This window comes from Ictalurus punctatus, chromosome 13 (genome assembly GCF_001660625.3).
Source record: "Ictalurus punctatus breed USDA103 chromosome 13, Coco_2.0, whole genome shotgun sequence".
Lineage (NCBI taxonomy): Eukaryota > Metazoa > Chordata > Actinopteri > Siluriformes > Ictaluridae > Ictalurus > Ictalurus punctatus.
In genome coordinates, this window is record NC_030428.2 from 18,517,624 (window position 1) to 18,535,113 (window position 17,490).

At 37.2% G+C, this 17,490-nt stretch overlaps 1 protein-coding gene across 1 annotated transcript in view; it reads right to left on the bottom strand.

Annotated features, from left to right (window-relative positions):
* LOC108273706 (cadherin-18) overlaps positions 1 to 17,490 on the bottom strand; it is a 163,752-nt gene that overhangs the window by 82,757 nt on the left and 63,505 nt on the right. The window contains 1 exon segment of the mRNA XM_053685169.1: positions 8,823 to 9,117. Within this exon segment, the coding sequence (XP_053541144.1) occupies positions 8,823 to 9,117 (295 nt within the window).

Below are 17,490 nucleotides of genomic sequence, written 5' to 3' on the forward strand. Positions count from 1 at the left end.
AACCACAAGTGGAGGTCTATCAACTTTATAACTGAAAGTCACTCAGACAAACGTAGATGAATCCTGGTCAAGCATGCTGAATCTACTATTCCCATCAAATCAGTATTGAGCTCTATGGTATCATTCTTCCATCCATTACTCATAATAAAGCATCATCTCAATTTGGTCCTGTCCCAGAATGTAATTATTTTATTTTATTTTATTTAGCTTTATTTATTTAAGTTTTTGCATGCAACATTTTATACAGTATTTTCTTACATTTCCATCGTTTTTCCCTTTCCTTACATCAGCTTCCCTTCCTCTTTCTATTTTTTTCTGTCCTCTAGTAATGGTAGACCCCTTCAAAAACTCAGGTCACATGTCTCATCAAATTCATACCCCATACTCATTTGAACTCTTGCTCCCATTACTGCACTTTGAGCTAAATCAATCAATCTATACTGTCTAATGTTGTCTTATTACCAGCACTACAATGCAATGGATGCAGCTCTAAACTATTATTGAGGCCAAGACTTTCCTCAGCTTTTCTTCTGCACTCCTTTCTTTCTCTCTCTCTCTCTTTCTTTCTCTCTTTCTCTCTCCCAATCTCTCCCTCTCACTCTCTATTGCATGTAACCACTAAGCTATGCAACCACAGATAGGGGGTATCCTCTTGCTACTGTACTCATACAGTAAACCAGATGTATATAACCTGATCCATCATTCCAGTAAAAGCTAAAGAGGATTCAAACCATTAACACGTTCTTTATCTTGGCTGGCAGTCATATGGTGTCACTGCACAGAGGAGACCGTAATCTCTTATCAGAATGTGAAACAAGAATAAACTTCACTATTCTGCAAATGTATTTCTTATTTTAACACTTACAAAGTTTACTCCAACTGTAAGCAGAGTAGCTGATGTTGAATAGTGAATCCATGGTGAACAATTTCGAAACCAGCCCATGAGCTGCATCGTTACACAACTGAGAATTGGAGAGTGAATTTGGGCAGTACATGGTTGCACTTTGTAAGGGACAAAGGAATCCACATGCTTTTCTTTGACCTCTTACATAAGACTCTCTTTTTTCTTTCACAAGCAAACCATCTAAATTAAGCATTAATTTTCCAATAAACATTATTATTTTTATTAGTGCTGCATGTACATTTAAATCTCCCACTACGCGTATGATCATAAGCTTAGTGCAAACACACATATTAGCTCCACATTAGGACTGTTTAGATGCAATGAAAAAAAATCTTATAGTATTGAGACCTTTATGAACAACGCTCTGATTCTTGCATAGCTTTTGAAAAATGCATGCACACATGTACAAGTATGAGACACACCAGTGATGTGCGGTGAGGTTCGTGGCTGGGGAAGCACTGACTCTTTCAAAGTCAGATTTACAAATATATGAATTCAACAGAGTAGCATAAATTCACCATTCAACAGGCTGCTTGCACATTGACTACTGGTTTCATAGCCAATATCAGCATTCTTTACACACACACAGGTAAGGTACATATTTGGCCAAAGAAAAATGTTAAATTTATAGCAGCTCAGAGAGAGCGCATTTGCTCTGCACACTCCGTGTGTTCTTAATTTGCCATCACAATTCCACAATTCCTACTCATTCAATACAAATTAAACTATATACAGTCCACAACTAAAAGACAAATGTAGTTTCATTCTTTAAAATAACTTCATTTTTTTCTTATCTTGTTTTATATATTTTTTTATTTATTATTATAAAAGGGCTGGTCTTTTATTTTTGTCTTGGACTGTACAACATGGTCTTACCTTTACTTGTAAATGAAGTCCAGAAAACACAGTGGATGTCTCAAAATGTCTAGCTAACCTATCATCTTTCTCAGCAAAAGCATGTAATAGTTTTACATAGTTGCCACAATTAGAAGAGTTCGTACTCTCATGGTTAGCACGAAATGCTAATTGCTGTTCGGCTAGGAAGCAAGTTGCATTAATGAGGTCTTTTGAAATCTCTAGATTTTCCTTTTACTTAGCATTGTGGATGATAATATTTAGTCTCCGTTGTTCATTCAAAGCCAAATGTATCCTTGCGCTTCCAAAAGTTTTTAAAGCAATTTGGCTTTGAATGTGTGTAGTTGAATTTCCATGTCTGCTGAGGCTTCTTGGTATATTTTTCAAGTCACAAAATCCCATTGTAGTCCAGACATTGTCACTCGTTGAGAACAAAAGTCAGGAAAGCAGAAAAGGCAATTTTTCGTAGCACAACCACACAGCCAGTCTTTCGAGTGTACCACTCTGTTTGAAAAGAGCGTGTTATCTTCTGTCCTGTCGTTTGAAGCAAATCTTTCAGCTCTGGCATCGGTCTTCCATTATTTATCACTTCTGGTTATGATTGAAAGTCCAGTTTTGCGAAATGTGTTATTTATATATATATATATATATATATATATATATATATATGTGTAATCTTCCATTTTAAAAATAAAAATAAACAGACTGATGCGGTGCACTTGACTTTCTCTACTTGACTATTTTAGCTGGCATATTACTCCAATGCCATTTGTCTGTAATACATGAAGAAGAACAATAGCAAACAAGCCCGTATGATCACACACGCCCCCTTCAATGAGGCAGAGGTATTGGCTGCTTCCCCTCCTGCTTTTTCACTGCAGCGTTACGTCAGATCAGCAAGACTAATATGTTATACACTTATGTTAAATACATGACCTAGTCTATGGAATGTGAGTTCATATAAAAAAGGGTGTACAAACATTACATTGGTGATATACAGAGAGATCAATTGCACATGCTCAAGTTGAGCAAAAAAAAAATGAGCAGCTCAACCCAGTTTGTGAGGGATTACGCAATCCGAGAGGAGGCTCAGCTCGTGGCTGCCTCACTTCGCATCTTTCCCCCGTATTTGAACAGGAAAATACACAAATTCAGTGATATTGACTATAAAAATCACTGGAATGATTGGAATCATACAATAATTACATTTCTATCACAGATCAGTGGACAAATATTTATTTATTTATTTAAAATCATTATTTGTTTTTTTACATTTCATGATGCCTCCCCTGACCACACGTCACTGACACACACACACACACACACACACACACACACACACACACACACACACACAGTGTTGTAATAAATAGATTCTCATTTCTACTTTTTTATTGTTCATAGTTTTAGTTTTAATTGTTTTGTGTTCAGTGAATGTAATTTTGCTTGGCTGAAGCCAATTTATTTTACAGCTCCAATCTTTCCAAGCATGTTATGCCATTAACTATATTTCTGAAATTTGAGGTTTAACGATTTTAACTTAATTAATTACATTTTAAGAGGCATACTTAATTCTACTGATTAATTAACAAAGCCCAGCATCTACAATGGTGGTAAATAACAAATTTCAGGTGCTTCTTGGGTCAGGCAGATAAATCCATAACATTTGCAGCTTCCCATGTGAGGAGGCCTATTTTACTTCATAATACATGTTTGGACTGGCAATTATAGCTGGTATTAAAGAGTTTAGCTCCATGGAGGACATGACATGTATATGCAGCTTTAGCCCAGCTGTGTGAATGTGTTTGGACTCTAATCACCATTTTTTATAATCAGAAGACAGTAAATTATTTTAAAAAGTTATACCCAAGTAGTGCAGTGTAAGAAAGGGATACTTGTAGCCAAACACATGTATTTTCATCCAATTTGACTATAATCAGTTGGTAACATAAGTTCAAAATCCATATCTGTATTTATGTAGGTATGCCGAGTTTTCCGTATTCAAAGATGGCTTACAAATGTGCTTTATATGGTTACCATGGCATTCACACCTGGCTACCAATGCTTCCTTTTACAATTCATTTTAACACTTTGTTAGTGTAGTGATTTACTGTAAATTGAATTTTGCACTGGAGACAGGTAGGCTTTGGAATTGAAAAGTGGATTCTATTGTTTTTTTAAACTCTGCTACTAAGACATTTTGGACTGTAATTTATTTGAAACTCTCTCTGAAAGCAGCAGACCCACACCTACAAAATGAGACCCAATTTAGACCAATATCACAATAATAAATTTTTATTATTCAATCTCCAAAACAATCAGACCTCTTGTGGGAACACATTACGTTATATTATTATTTCAATTATTTTGGGGATGGTAAGGTTGAGTAGAGGTGTCAGGAATGTTTTTTTTTTTTGTTTGTTTTTTTTGTCTAGATCATCTGACTAATTATTCATCCTCTAAGGTTTCACCTACACTTAGAAGGCAGTTATTGATTTTAGGTTGAAATATTTTGGTTAATACAAATCAGACAGTGGTGCTGTACTTAATAGTGCTCCTCAATCACACAAGAAAAAAAATGAACTAAGCACAAGGTCAGTATCATACTCGACTGTCAGTTTTAATGTTGGCAAAATCCACCCTTCAAACACAGGTCACTGTATGGACAGTGTCTAAGTCTATAGTTACAACTGATGGGAGAATAATGATGCACAATTTCAGTCTTATTATGCATGCTTACGCCAAGCTTGTATATCCCATTGTCCATACAGTTGTATGCAAAGATTTGGGCATCCCTCACCATATTATACTGTATATTTTGTCGATTGAGAAGTAAACACAACCTCTGCAGCCAGCTATTTAAATAAATAGTGGATGGTGGATTCATTTTGGGTTGGATTTTGAGGTATGTTTTGTATCTTTGTCCTGCTAGCCTCTTGTCAGCCTCAGCACTGACTGTGTCAGATTTGTTTCCGAAATTTGCTGATTTATACTGGAATCCATTCCTCCACCTACCTGTGTAATGTTTCATGTGTCACTGACTGTAATATAACCACAAAGAATAACAGATCCACCACCATGCTTAACAGTTGGCAAGGTGTTCTTGTTAACAAATGTTGCTCCTTTTTCCTCCAAAGAATTCAGAGACTTTAAAACTACAAGGGTGACCAAACATTTGATTTCTTTGTTTTTCTGTATATCTCAAACTAAATTGTTTCAGAAATTACAACAAAATCTAAGATAACAAAGGCAACCTGAGTAAACACAAAATACAGTTAATGTTATTTATTTAAGCAAAAAGGTTATCCAATACCAACTGGGCATGTGTGAAAATGTATTTGCCCCCATAGTTACTAAGTCACCAAATTTTTGAAACTGCTTCATAATAATAGGGTTCCACTGGACTAGACACAACTAGGCCTGATTACTGTAAACCCTGTTCAATCAAATCAACACTTAAATAGAACTTTTTAAACAGCATGAAGTTGGTTAAAATGTCTTACTCTATGCCACACTATGCCAAAATGGAAAGAAATTCCAGAAATGATGAGGAAGAATACATCAGTCTGTGAAGGGTTACAAAGCTATTTCAAGGGCTCTGGGATTCCAAAGGACTACAGTAATTGCCATTATCTCCAAATGGAAAAAACTCGGCACAGTAGTGAACCTTCCCAAAAGTGGCAGATCTTCCAAAATTCCTCCAAAAGCACAGCAACTACTCATCCAGCAAGTCACAAAAGAGCCAAGGACAACATCAAATGACCTACAGGCCTCTCTTGCATCAATAAAGGTCACTGGTCAACCACTGCTAACCCAGAAGAACATTAAGGCTCATCTGAATTTTGCCAAAAATGATGATCCTCAAAACTTTTGCGAGAATGTTCTGTGGATTGATGAATCAAAGTGGAACTGTTTGTAAGACGGGGTCTTGTTACATCTGGCGTAAACCAAACACAGAATTCCACAAAAAGAACATCATACCTACTGTCAAGCATGGTGGTGGGAGTGTGATGGTGTGGGGATGCTTTGCTGCTTCAGGGCCTGGGCAACTTGCAATAATTGAGGGAAACATGAATTCTGCTCTCTACCAGAAAATCCTAAAGTACAATGTCCGGCCTTCAGTTCACATGTTGAAACTCAAGCACAACTGGATAATGCAGCAAGACAATGATCCAAAGCACACGAGTAAGTCCTAGTCCTAGAAGTAAGTGAAAGACTGATTTCCAGTTTGGTTGCAGTTACTGCTGTTAAACACACCCAGATTTTAAGTTTCAGGTGGCAATTAGTTTTTCACATTGGTGATATGTGTTGCATAAGTTGTTGTTTTTTTTTGCTTCAGTAAAAAAAATATAAATAAAAGCTGTATTGTGTGTTTACTCAGGTGGCCTTTGTTTTATGTTGCATTTCATTTGAAGATCTAAAATAAATCTGGCTGGGGCAAATACATCTCCAACAGAACACTATCACATTTATAGAGTACAAAAACACAGGGAGTTATTTTTGTCCTCCCTGCATCTACAGCCTTTGTCGGCTCCCTCAATTGTACAACCCTCGTCAACAAACAGCTTGTCGATAATGATTAATTGGGTGTAAATTCTGCCAGCTAAAGGAGCGAACAAGCAGAGAAGAAAAGGGAGCTTTTGGTGTTCCATTAAACCTATACGAAAAAAGTCTCTTACAAAGCCTTTTCTTATTAATTTTGTTATGGATAAATTTATGTCATATTTATAGAGATTGGAAATGTAACTTGCTGTATTGATTGCCAAGTTTCACACAGAAAATCCAAGATGGATTAAGAAAAAAACTAAATAACTTATTTTGCATCATCAATCAGGAATCATGTATCAAGAAAGGTGGTAGAAAATATCTCCTCCTGACCTCCCTGTAGTTATTTGTTAAGAGAACTTTGGTTTGTATTTTAACTATGCTCTCCTTGTATGCAATTGGCAATTGGCTGGTTGCGTATTTATGGCTCTGTATGTCCAGATGATGTTGCCTAGAAACTAAGGCTAATGCGGTAATGTTGTCCTTCAATTTCTGAATATCACCCATGACTACATCCTTACTCTCTCTAATTAAAACAGCATTACACATTCCTTAGCACTAATTGGTCAACCTGCTGAACAGGAACCCATGAGAAATGATTCAATTCTGTCTACCTGAACATAATAAAAGTTACACATTACCTGTTTTGTTAGTCATGATGTAATCTAGAGATCGGGTCACACACTGAGTCAAGGTAAAGTTGTTTTTTTTTTTTAGAAGTGCATTTTTTTTCTTTCCTTTTCTTTTTTTTAAGCAATATACTGGTTTGAAAAGCACCTTTACACTTAAAATTTTGGAAACAACCTGGAGAGAATAACACCACCTTTAATGTCTAACAGGGTTACAGAAACGTGATGACTACATGCTGGTCAACAACCATCTGTGTCTTTTATTTTTGAAAGGTTTTTCCATGCTCATGGATGGCAATGGGATTTTGCTTATTTGCAAACTCTTATTTATACCCCATGGAGACATATTTAAAGGCATAATTAAAGGCAACAAACGCATTCATGTGGACTGAAAAAAACTGAAAAATGCTATACAATTTTTAAGAGTCAGCATTTGTTTGCATTTATATAACATATTCCTTAGAGTTTAAATAAAGTTCTTATCATTCAGACACACATACACATATATGAAATACATGTATGTATGTATGTATACATACATACATACATACATACATACATACACACATGGGTGGCTGTGGCTCAGTTGGTAGAGCGGGTTGTCCACTAATCGTAGGTCTGGCGGTTCGATTCCCAGCCCACATGCCGAAGTGTCCTTGGGCAAGACACTGAACCCCAAGTTGCTCCCAATGGCAAGTTACGCCTTGCATAGCAGCTCTGCTACCACTGTTGTCTGAGTGTGTGTGTGAATGGGTGAATGAGACACAGTGTAAAGCGCTTTATAATTGCGCCATTTACCATATATATATATATATATATATATATATAAATATATATTTATTATTTATATATATATAAATAAAACAACCAACTTACATAACAGCAGCCTTGTTTCATCCTAAGGTGTTACAGTCAATCCAAAACTATTATTCCAAGTGCAGAATTAAGAAGTAGTTACACAGCACATATATAGAAATAACACACTTATATTTAGCACAACACTTATATTACTGGCTTACACATTCTGCATGTAATTTGAGGTAAAACATGTAGACATACTGTATAAAAGATGTTTTTAAATGTTCACAGAAAGCAATTTTAAAAAATGTAGCCAAAAATCAACAACCAAGCTTAAAATAGGGCACTGGAGTAGGAATGAGTGCATCTTTTAGAAGTGTTGGAGTGATGGACAAATGCAACTTGGAATACACTAAGTGCAGGAGATGGCTTCTGTTGTTCGTGCTAAAAATGGAAAAATGGAGAAGCATAGAACAAAAGCAAGGATTGATGGGATCAAATGAGGGAACTGGACATTTGAGGAGCTTTTTGTGGGAATATCTATCTTTCTCTCATTCCTTAATTCTCAGTATCTCTCTCCTATTTTATTTCCCAGCTTGATGAAATAAAGGAGAGAAGATAGTGCTACACTGAGTGCTATCTAAATGTTTTAGGGCTCCTTGGGAATTGGGGTCTCCCACAGAAAACAAAAACAGTGCATTTACTGTAATCCATGGTGGAAATCTGGGAGGGGAAAGAAAACCAAACTGACTTGGATGGAAGACGGGAAGTAAAATCAGAATGATGATGTTCAGTTGTGACAATATACATATATTTTAATTTCTTACAGGGAATAAATATTGCCATTTATACAAATTTAGTACCTTTATTAGCGAGCTGTGTGACTGTGTGCAAGACAAATTTGCTGATTGTAATAAGTAAACCAAGTTAAATGGCAAATTGTGCTCTGTGAATGTTGTAAACATCCTCTGTGTATTTGCATTTCACTTTAGCTGACATTAGAAGACTGTGGGAGTTTTGAAATATATACAAAAAAACAAAAAAAAACAAAAATAACAACGAAGCAAAACAACAACAAAAAAGTTCCTCACCGACTTCTGACCTCTCAGGGACAGACGTGATGAAAGGGCCATCAGGGAATTTGGGTGCGTTGTCATTGATGTCTTGCACTTTGATAATGAACTCAGACTCTGGTTCCAAGGGTTTGTTGGTGTTCAGGTCAATGGCTTGAGCATGGAGAACATAATGGGACTTTTTCTCCCGGTCCAGACTCTTGGTAGCATGGATATCTCCTGTTACCTCATTGATTATGAAGATAGTTCCTGCTCCTTCCCCACTTAAGATATATCTGACAGAACCATCGCCTTTATCTGAATTTGAATGAAGCTGAGAGGAGAGAATTACAAAATCAACATGGTATGTTAGGATACATAGAATATGCAGTTGTCTGCTATTAAAATATTTGAAGATCTATGATATGAGCTGCCTATACTTATATTAGAATTTATATAGTGCACTTTGTGAATTATTTTTATATAGTACACCACGTGAATAAGACTGAAGATCTTCTGATATCTTATGAAATCCATGTTTGACATTTTGAAGGGTAAACTTTACTGTACATTTCATTCTCCAAGAAAGTATTCTAAATTCTCCAAGTAAAGAATTCATTAAATAATTTGTTTGGTTCAGTTTCTCAAAATATGCAGGGAGAGGCGAACAGAGAGGGAGAGAGGAAGATGAGTGAGAAAAAGGGGAAATATAATTCTTGTTTCTTTACTAATTAATAGCAAGAGGATTATCCACTGCTCTCTTGCCAATAGATGTGCTGTTTCTCAGCTCTAGCTCATCCCAACTGTACATCAGAAAATGTTTTACAAAAATAAATAAATAAAAAATTGTAATAAATGGCTGTGTGCAGCTGAGACTGCATCTAGTATTGCATTATGTAAGTAGTGCTGCCTTAAAAGTTTTATTTCTCTGTTCATTTACTGAGACAAAATAATTTTTGTTACAAATGTCCACATTAAGATAAATGCAGATATTGTTATGGTTTGGTAAGCAGAAGAAGGATTGAGGATCAGATTCATTGTAAGAATTGAGGATCAAGTTTTCATCCCTACCAAGCTGGATTTCATCCATCCATCTCCAACCGCTTACTCGTTTTCAGGGTCGCGGGGGAGCCTGGAGCCTATCCCAGGGAGCATCGGATTTATTTTACTTAATTAATTGGTATAGATCTTCAAATGACTTGAGATGTATTAAGTGTGCTCCTGATTGGTTGGGATGAAAAGCCATAGCTCCTCAATAAGGGTAGCCCCCCTGTGTTTTATCATTGGAAAAAATCCCTAGGTGAAGCTTTAGTGTTCTGTTGGTGCATTTCCTTACTGCTGTTTCAAGGCTTGTTGACTTGTCTGACAATGCAACAATTTAAGAATATTTATACCACAGCACTGTTGAATTCTTGAATCAGATTGGTCAGAAGTTGTTTTCTATAAAAGTATGGGCCAAAAGTAGTGACAGTAAGGTTTATATTCATGCACTCATTCTAATACACTATTATACTATAGTTGCTATTATAGTAACAATACTGTAGTTGCATCTCATTCACAGGAACTTGTATGGTGGGTACTCCAAATAATCTAAGCATTAAATAATAAATAACATTAAATACATGTTATTTGACAAAGAAAAATGTCTATTCACTCAACTTTCTGTAAAGAGATGTTTATTCAACATTTATGGAAGGAGTCTTCAGTGGTTTTCCACCATGAGAGAGTCAAAATAGATTTTGCTTTCCATTTTTATATTTAAAATGACAAGCTATGTTGTTTTTGTCTTATTAACTTAGACAAAGAGAGAAACAACCCATTAAAAACTTATTGAACACTTAGAGTCAACGCTCCGCTACACGCTAGATAAAGTAGCTCTACTTAAAAGAAAAATAATTAGAGAGAAAAAGCTAGCACCCTGGCATAACGATCAAACACAAACCTTAAAACAGACCATTTGACAGTTAGAACGTAAATGCCATCAAAACAAATTGGTAGTGTTTCAAACAGCATGGAAGGAGAGCCTTCTGAACTATAGAAAATCTCTTAGTGCTGCTAGATCAGTCTATCTTGCCACCTTAACAGAAGAACACAAAAGCAATCCTAGATTTCTATTCAACATAACCTCGATCCCTGTCAACTGTCCAGCAAAAAAAAAAAAAAAAAAAAAAAAAAAAAAAAAAAAAAAAAAAACCACACACACACAACCAAATACAGAAATGCTGAATATGACTGTGACATATCCATCATACCAGAATCCAAATTCCTGTCTGTTGTTTTGCTGCATAGCATGCATATCAAAGGTTGTCTTAAGCCAAACATCCTTGCAGGGATCACTAATTAAAGAATGCAAGGGGTGATTACTGGGCAAACCCCTCTGCCAGAGTGAACTGTCCTTTTCTTTTGGTAAACACGGCACTCAGACAAACAGTCAGTAATTAACTGAAGGGTCAGAACCCAGGCTACAGTCAGATAGTCTCCAATCACAAGCTGTTAGTTTAAGTTAATGAGATGTTACGTTGTGAGTTTGTAAACATAACATGGAAAATAAGTGTTGGAGAAAGGAACATTTTGGAAATGAATCTAAAATGATGACCTTTCATTGAGTATCTTTGAAGTGTATGACACTTAAAACTACTGTTGTACCTCAGTGAAATTATTCTGTGTTCATTCATTTATCTCTAGTAACCACTTTATCCTGGATGGAAGGTAGAAGAATTTACCCTACTGAATGAAATGCTGGTCCATCACAGAACAACATGCAAACACACATTCACACCTATGGGCAGTATAACCAGTTTATATATAATTTTGCAGACCATGGAATGGTTGTATTTGCAGTGAGGTTGAATCTAGCCCTGCATCTTTAAACCAAAGCACTATAGTCTCCAATTCCAGTCATGGCCTCCCTTGTCTCGGAGAGCACATAAATTTCACTTAACCTAGAGTCAGGGTTCTAATTTGGCCACTGACTTGCTCAGGAACAGGCTAATATATCACACTATCCTAACTATAGATCCCGAGTGCTTAGCCAATTCCCCTGCTAATGCCAGGAAATAAAAGTGTCATCGGGACAATGAGGCCAGTACTAACCCACCATAACACAGGTTGGTGACTGGTCAAGCACGCAGTCATTTTTTAAATAATGACAGAACATGGATGTTGGTCTCAGCTTTCACTGCTAAGTAACTTTAACATACAGTTCTCAAATGTTAATTACTGAAATATACACCTACTGAAGTGATTATAGAAATCAGACTGCCAGTGAAATGAAGCAAATAAAGGCTAGTAAGTAATTTAAGGGGAAGTTTCTATTGAAATAATATCAGCTGTATGACCAATGTCTCAAATTTAAATTTTAATTAAAAAGCAATGTGAATATTGCTGAATAATCAATTAGTACATCTTTCTGGGGACTTAAGATTGCTTGAAACATTTAGGCCTTTTCCTTTAAGTAGGCTGAAAAATACCACTGTAATTTGCTTCTTTAAGAGTAAATTGTTAAAAAATGGACATGTACAAAGAACATTATCATCATATGCAAAAAGGGTAGAAAACACTACATAAAATAAATTTTTGTGGGTGCTATTTGTTATTGACAGCCGCAATAAGGTCAGATCTCTATGAGACTCAGAGAAGAGTCAAACTGTAAGTAAAACTGGTCATACATCCATAATTGCACAGCCCATCTATACCATATTAAAGGCTGAAAGGTGTGCCAAAAACTAACCATGAATCATTATACAATATGAAGGGTAGAGTAAATGAAATACTTTCTCACAGTTTCTTTTTAAATGATGTTGGTAATGGATTTTTCTTCGAACACGAAATACCTAATATGAGACCAACTTTGCTGTGATATTGTTTTCATTTTGATCATTTTGAAATACAGAGGCATTTTCTTGATAAAACCGTTAAAAATATATATATAATTCTGTCCTCATCTAGTAAAAAAATAGACTGCTGTGTCTGTACATATTAAATTAAATGGAGATTTCTTAAGATGTTTTTAGGTTTAACTAATTGTTGGTTTACTAAATGATTAAGTTAACTAACTAACTAACTAACTAACTAACTAAACACTATACAAAAGGCCTAGTTTAGAAACAGCTTGAAGACTATGTGAAACTATTTTAGCCCTGTATCTGATTCTCCTGTTTCTCTAATAAAAAAAATTCCAACTGAGAGAAGAGTGGGAATTGGCTTATCTGTTTCTTTACAGTTGATTTACACCATGCATGTTTGGCTCTTGATACAGATAAAGCATCTGAATGCAAAGCTTTATCCTAGACATTTGATAAAAGGAATAATTTGGCAGTCCATGGCATGACCTAGAGTAGAGAAAGGAAGCAAGAAAGCTCAAAGGACAAAGGAGTGGAAGAGATGTGTGAGGGAGGGACAAATTGATAAGAGGAGTGAAAATGACAAGATGAAGGAAGACTAGGGAGGGGAGGGAAGATGAAAAGATGGAAGGAGAAGAGAGGGAGGAAAGTCAGAGAGGTCAGAGAGTAGGATAAACTCATCAATCAGCACTAAGCCTCATACTCACAATTAGCAAGGAGTTTTTTATGTGTGATTAAACTCTCTTCAGAGGACAGTAAGGGGTTGGGACTTAATCTCTCTCTCTCTCTCTCTCTCTCTCTCTCTCTCTCTCTCTCTCTCTCTCTCTCTCTCACTCTCACTCTCTGTGTTTTGTTAAATATGCAACAAATAATCTGCCATATTTTCCAGACAGTATGTGATAGGACAAGTGTCTACAAGTGATTTAGTGCTCTAGTGACCTACAGTGACAAACATTTGAGCAAGCATTACTGAAACAAAATGGATCAGGACAGCAATGTAAAAAAAAAAAAAAGGTGAGTAGAGTTTAACTTGCAAATGAGAAGAAAACAATGTGGTGCAATGTTTCTATTTCATTAGCCCAATGTGAAAAATTATACTGTGTCTTTTTTTGGTTCCACATATAATATATAGCCTGGCACTAACAGTAAATCCATGGCAACTGACTGTAAACTAAAGACAGAAATGTCCATTTGAGTGATGTGAGAAAAAAAAAAAAAAAAATCACTGCTTGTCTAAGTGAAGCATTAGTGTTGCTGTTGTTTAGTACTGTACTTTTCCAGAAGTGTAGCTTGTCAGTATCTATTTTATTTCCTTTATCAGGCCTGGAACTATATACAGTATATGTCTGTAAATACATCCTCATGAAGTCTTTATGTAGAACTATTTTGGAAACATGGTACTTCACTTTATAAATATATTATGTTCATAACTGTTCAAGGATTTTGAACATTTAAGTGTTCTTTGGTTGTTCCACTAAAACAGATAGAATCTCCAAATCAAAGAGAAAGGGTCCAATGTAGAACCTAAGATGAGAACGCTTTATTTTCCATTGAGCTGTTAAAGAATCACTGAAGAACCTAGAGTTCTTGTAGTTTTCAGTCAGTCAGTTTATAGGACTGTTTTCCACACTATACAGCTAGAGCTCCATTTTTAGGAAACGACTTTCAGGAAACAGTTCTGCACCCATCTTGATGGTGATATCCAGAGAAACAAGTGAATCTAATGTCCAGAGAAATGAATAATTGAATCACATGGATTATGTACCAACATTTCACCTCTTCTCTATTGTAAAATGAAAGGGAAGGAAGAAAATGAAGTCTGTGACAGTGCATTTTAGCTTGGTGTGAATGATCTCTCACCTGATAATTGTCACGTTTCGTGACATGAGGAAGTTCAGACGGATGCAAGCGCAGGATAACAGTTTTATTTAAGAGAGAGACAGGCAGACAAATCCAGAACGTGATTCAAAACGTAATCCAAAAACAGGCAAAAGGTCAGGCGATCGGCAATCAGTCATACACTAGGCAAAGCAGGAATCAAGGTCGTGGTCACGGGATACAGGGTCGATAAACCAAACGAGAAACATGAACTATGATAGGGAACTGAGAGCGGATAACCCAGAGTGAACTAAATCTAATGATTAACTCTAACAAGGACTCTAACATAGATCAAACTATGACAAGGACTATGACTATGAACTACAATACAATCTATTCTAATCTAATCTACTATCTAACTCACTTATCTAATATTCCGCATTGTGTGCTGGGAGGGACGCTCTATATATGCAGACATGACCAGTGTCGTAAATGCTCACAGCTGAGGGTGATTCAGACACACGTGAAAATCCCAGCCAATGACAGAACAGGGAGGAGACATGACAGAAACATAAACAAACACACGTGTCCAAATGTCACTACTGTCAACAACGGAAAAGCAGGTGCTCGCATATTCGCGCATAGAGCACGCTGCTTCAAGGGGAAATCGTGACAGAATCCCCCCCCAAAGGCACTCCTCCCGGAGTGCCATGAAACATCCATCTCCATGGAGCAGGAAGGGGGAGTGAAACACGGCGCGCAGCAACGAAGAGGAACGACATCTTCAGCGGAACACAGAGGCAGAGCGACGTCCTCTGCGAAGCAGGATGGCATACAGACAACCTCAGCCGAGCAGGAAGGCAGAGCGACGACCCCAGCCGAGCAGGAAGGTAGAGCGACGACCTCAGCCGAGCAGGGAAACAGAGCGCCGTACCCAGTGGTGCAGGAGTGCTGAGCAACGCTCTTGGCTGAACAGGAGTGCCGAGCAGCGTCCTCAGCAGAGCAGGCAGGCCGAATGAGATCCATTACAGGGGAGAGAAGGTGGAAGATGACCTCATACAGGGGCACTGAGGTCACCAGGTTAACCTCAGGCTGGAGCGGTTCTTGGTCGGCCGTGTCGGTAGACTTGGGCTTGAGCGGAGCTTGGGCAGCTGGGTCAGTAGACACAGGCTTGAGCTGAGCTTGGTCGGCCGTGTCGGCAGACTTGGGCTTGAGCTGAGCTTGGTCGGCCGTGTCAGTAGACTTGGGCTTGACCTGAGCTTGGTCGGCCGTGTCGGTAGACTTGGGCATGGGCAGAACTTGGTCGGCCGGGTCAGCAGGCTTGGACATGAACGGAACTTGGTCAACTGGGTCATTAGACTTGGGCATGAACTTCCGGGTTCTACGTCCTCTCCGTTCTCCTGCTGCATCCATGATAGGCGGAATATTCTGTCACGTTTCGTGACATGAGGAAGTTCAGACGGATGCAAGCGCAGGATAACAGGTTTTATTTAAGAGAGAGACAGACAGACAAATCCAAAACGTGATTCAAAACGTAATCCAAACACAGGCAAAAGGTCAGGCGATCGGCAGTCAGTCATACACTAGGCAAAGCAGGAATCAAGGTCGTGGTCACAGGATACAGGGTCGATAAACCAAACAAGAAACATGAACTATGACAGGGAACTGTGAGCGGATAACCCAGTGTGAACTAAATCTAATGATTGACTCTAACAAGGACTCTAACATGGATCTAAACTATGACAAGGACTATGAACTACAATACAATCTATTCTAATCTAATCTACTATCTAACTCACTTATCTAATATTCTGCGTTGTGTGCTGGGAGGCACGCCGTATATATGCGGACATGACCAGTGTCGTAAATGCTCTCCAATTACAATTATTGGATTAGCCCAAATAAAAGCATTACTTAGTTTACGCACTTGTGTCCTGGCACAATATTTATGCAACACATGTGGCATGTTCATAATAATCCATCTTAAATGTCTGACGTAGATAAATGGGAGGCTCCCAAGTGGAACAACTACTGAGACAAGGGATTATGAAAAGGATTTTCCTTGCCAGTGTATTCGTATTATTGAGGAGCAGATAACAGCTTGTCTCTTGACTGAGTATGTAGTCAGCCACTGACAACAGCCTCCATGTCTGAACATCCTATAGCATCCTAGGAGACTAAAAAATGCCACAGTCTTTTTTTTTTTTTTAACAATCATTCATCCTTGTAATGAAAGCACTTGCACATTAATTTCAATCCCAGTCATCATGTGTTTGTCACTCTTCTGTATGATTTACACATTTTGCCCCTCAGAAATTACCAAAGCAGTCAAGATACCAATTTTATTGACGACATTTGATATGTGCATGACTCATCAGAGAAAATAAATATAGGTATAGGAATAAGTCTTATGCTTCATCGAGGTGGTAAAGTCTGGACTACAGACCTGCCAAGCTTTACGCATTTTGCACAGGAACTCTGTATTTAAGAATCAGAATATGCTACTATGAATTATAATTAAAAAATATGCAACACAAGAAGTCTTTTTTCCCCCATTAAAAATGGCAGATAAGCCAATGGACATATGAATCAGGACTGATTGAGAGTTGTGTAGGTGTGTTTAACTGACACTCCTGGAAGACAGGAGTTAGAATAAGAAGAAATAAATTAATCAGGGGGGGGTGTTTGTTTCTTTTTACTGTAAACATTTCTCATTTTTTTGCATGTGAACTTTTCAAAATTTTTATAAAATGTTTTATGTATGTACATCTTAACTAAAACAAACAAGCCTGGTGGTTACCATATAAATCATGTACATATTTGGTCTACAATTACTGATTTTTAAACATGTGATTTGTAAAGGACTATTCCAAAAGTTGCTAACCCCAACCCTGACAGAACTATACATTATTCTTTAAGGTTTGGCAAGTCTGAGATTCATTTAAAAAGTTTATTGCAACCCTGCAATCCATTTTCACCCATTCACTCATTCATTCATGTACAGTAAGCACATTAAAATGGTCAGGGTCACGGTGGATCCAGAGTCT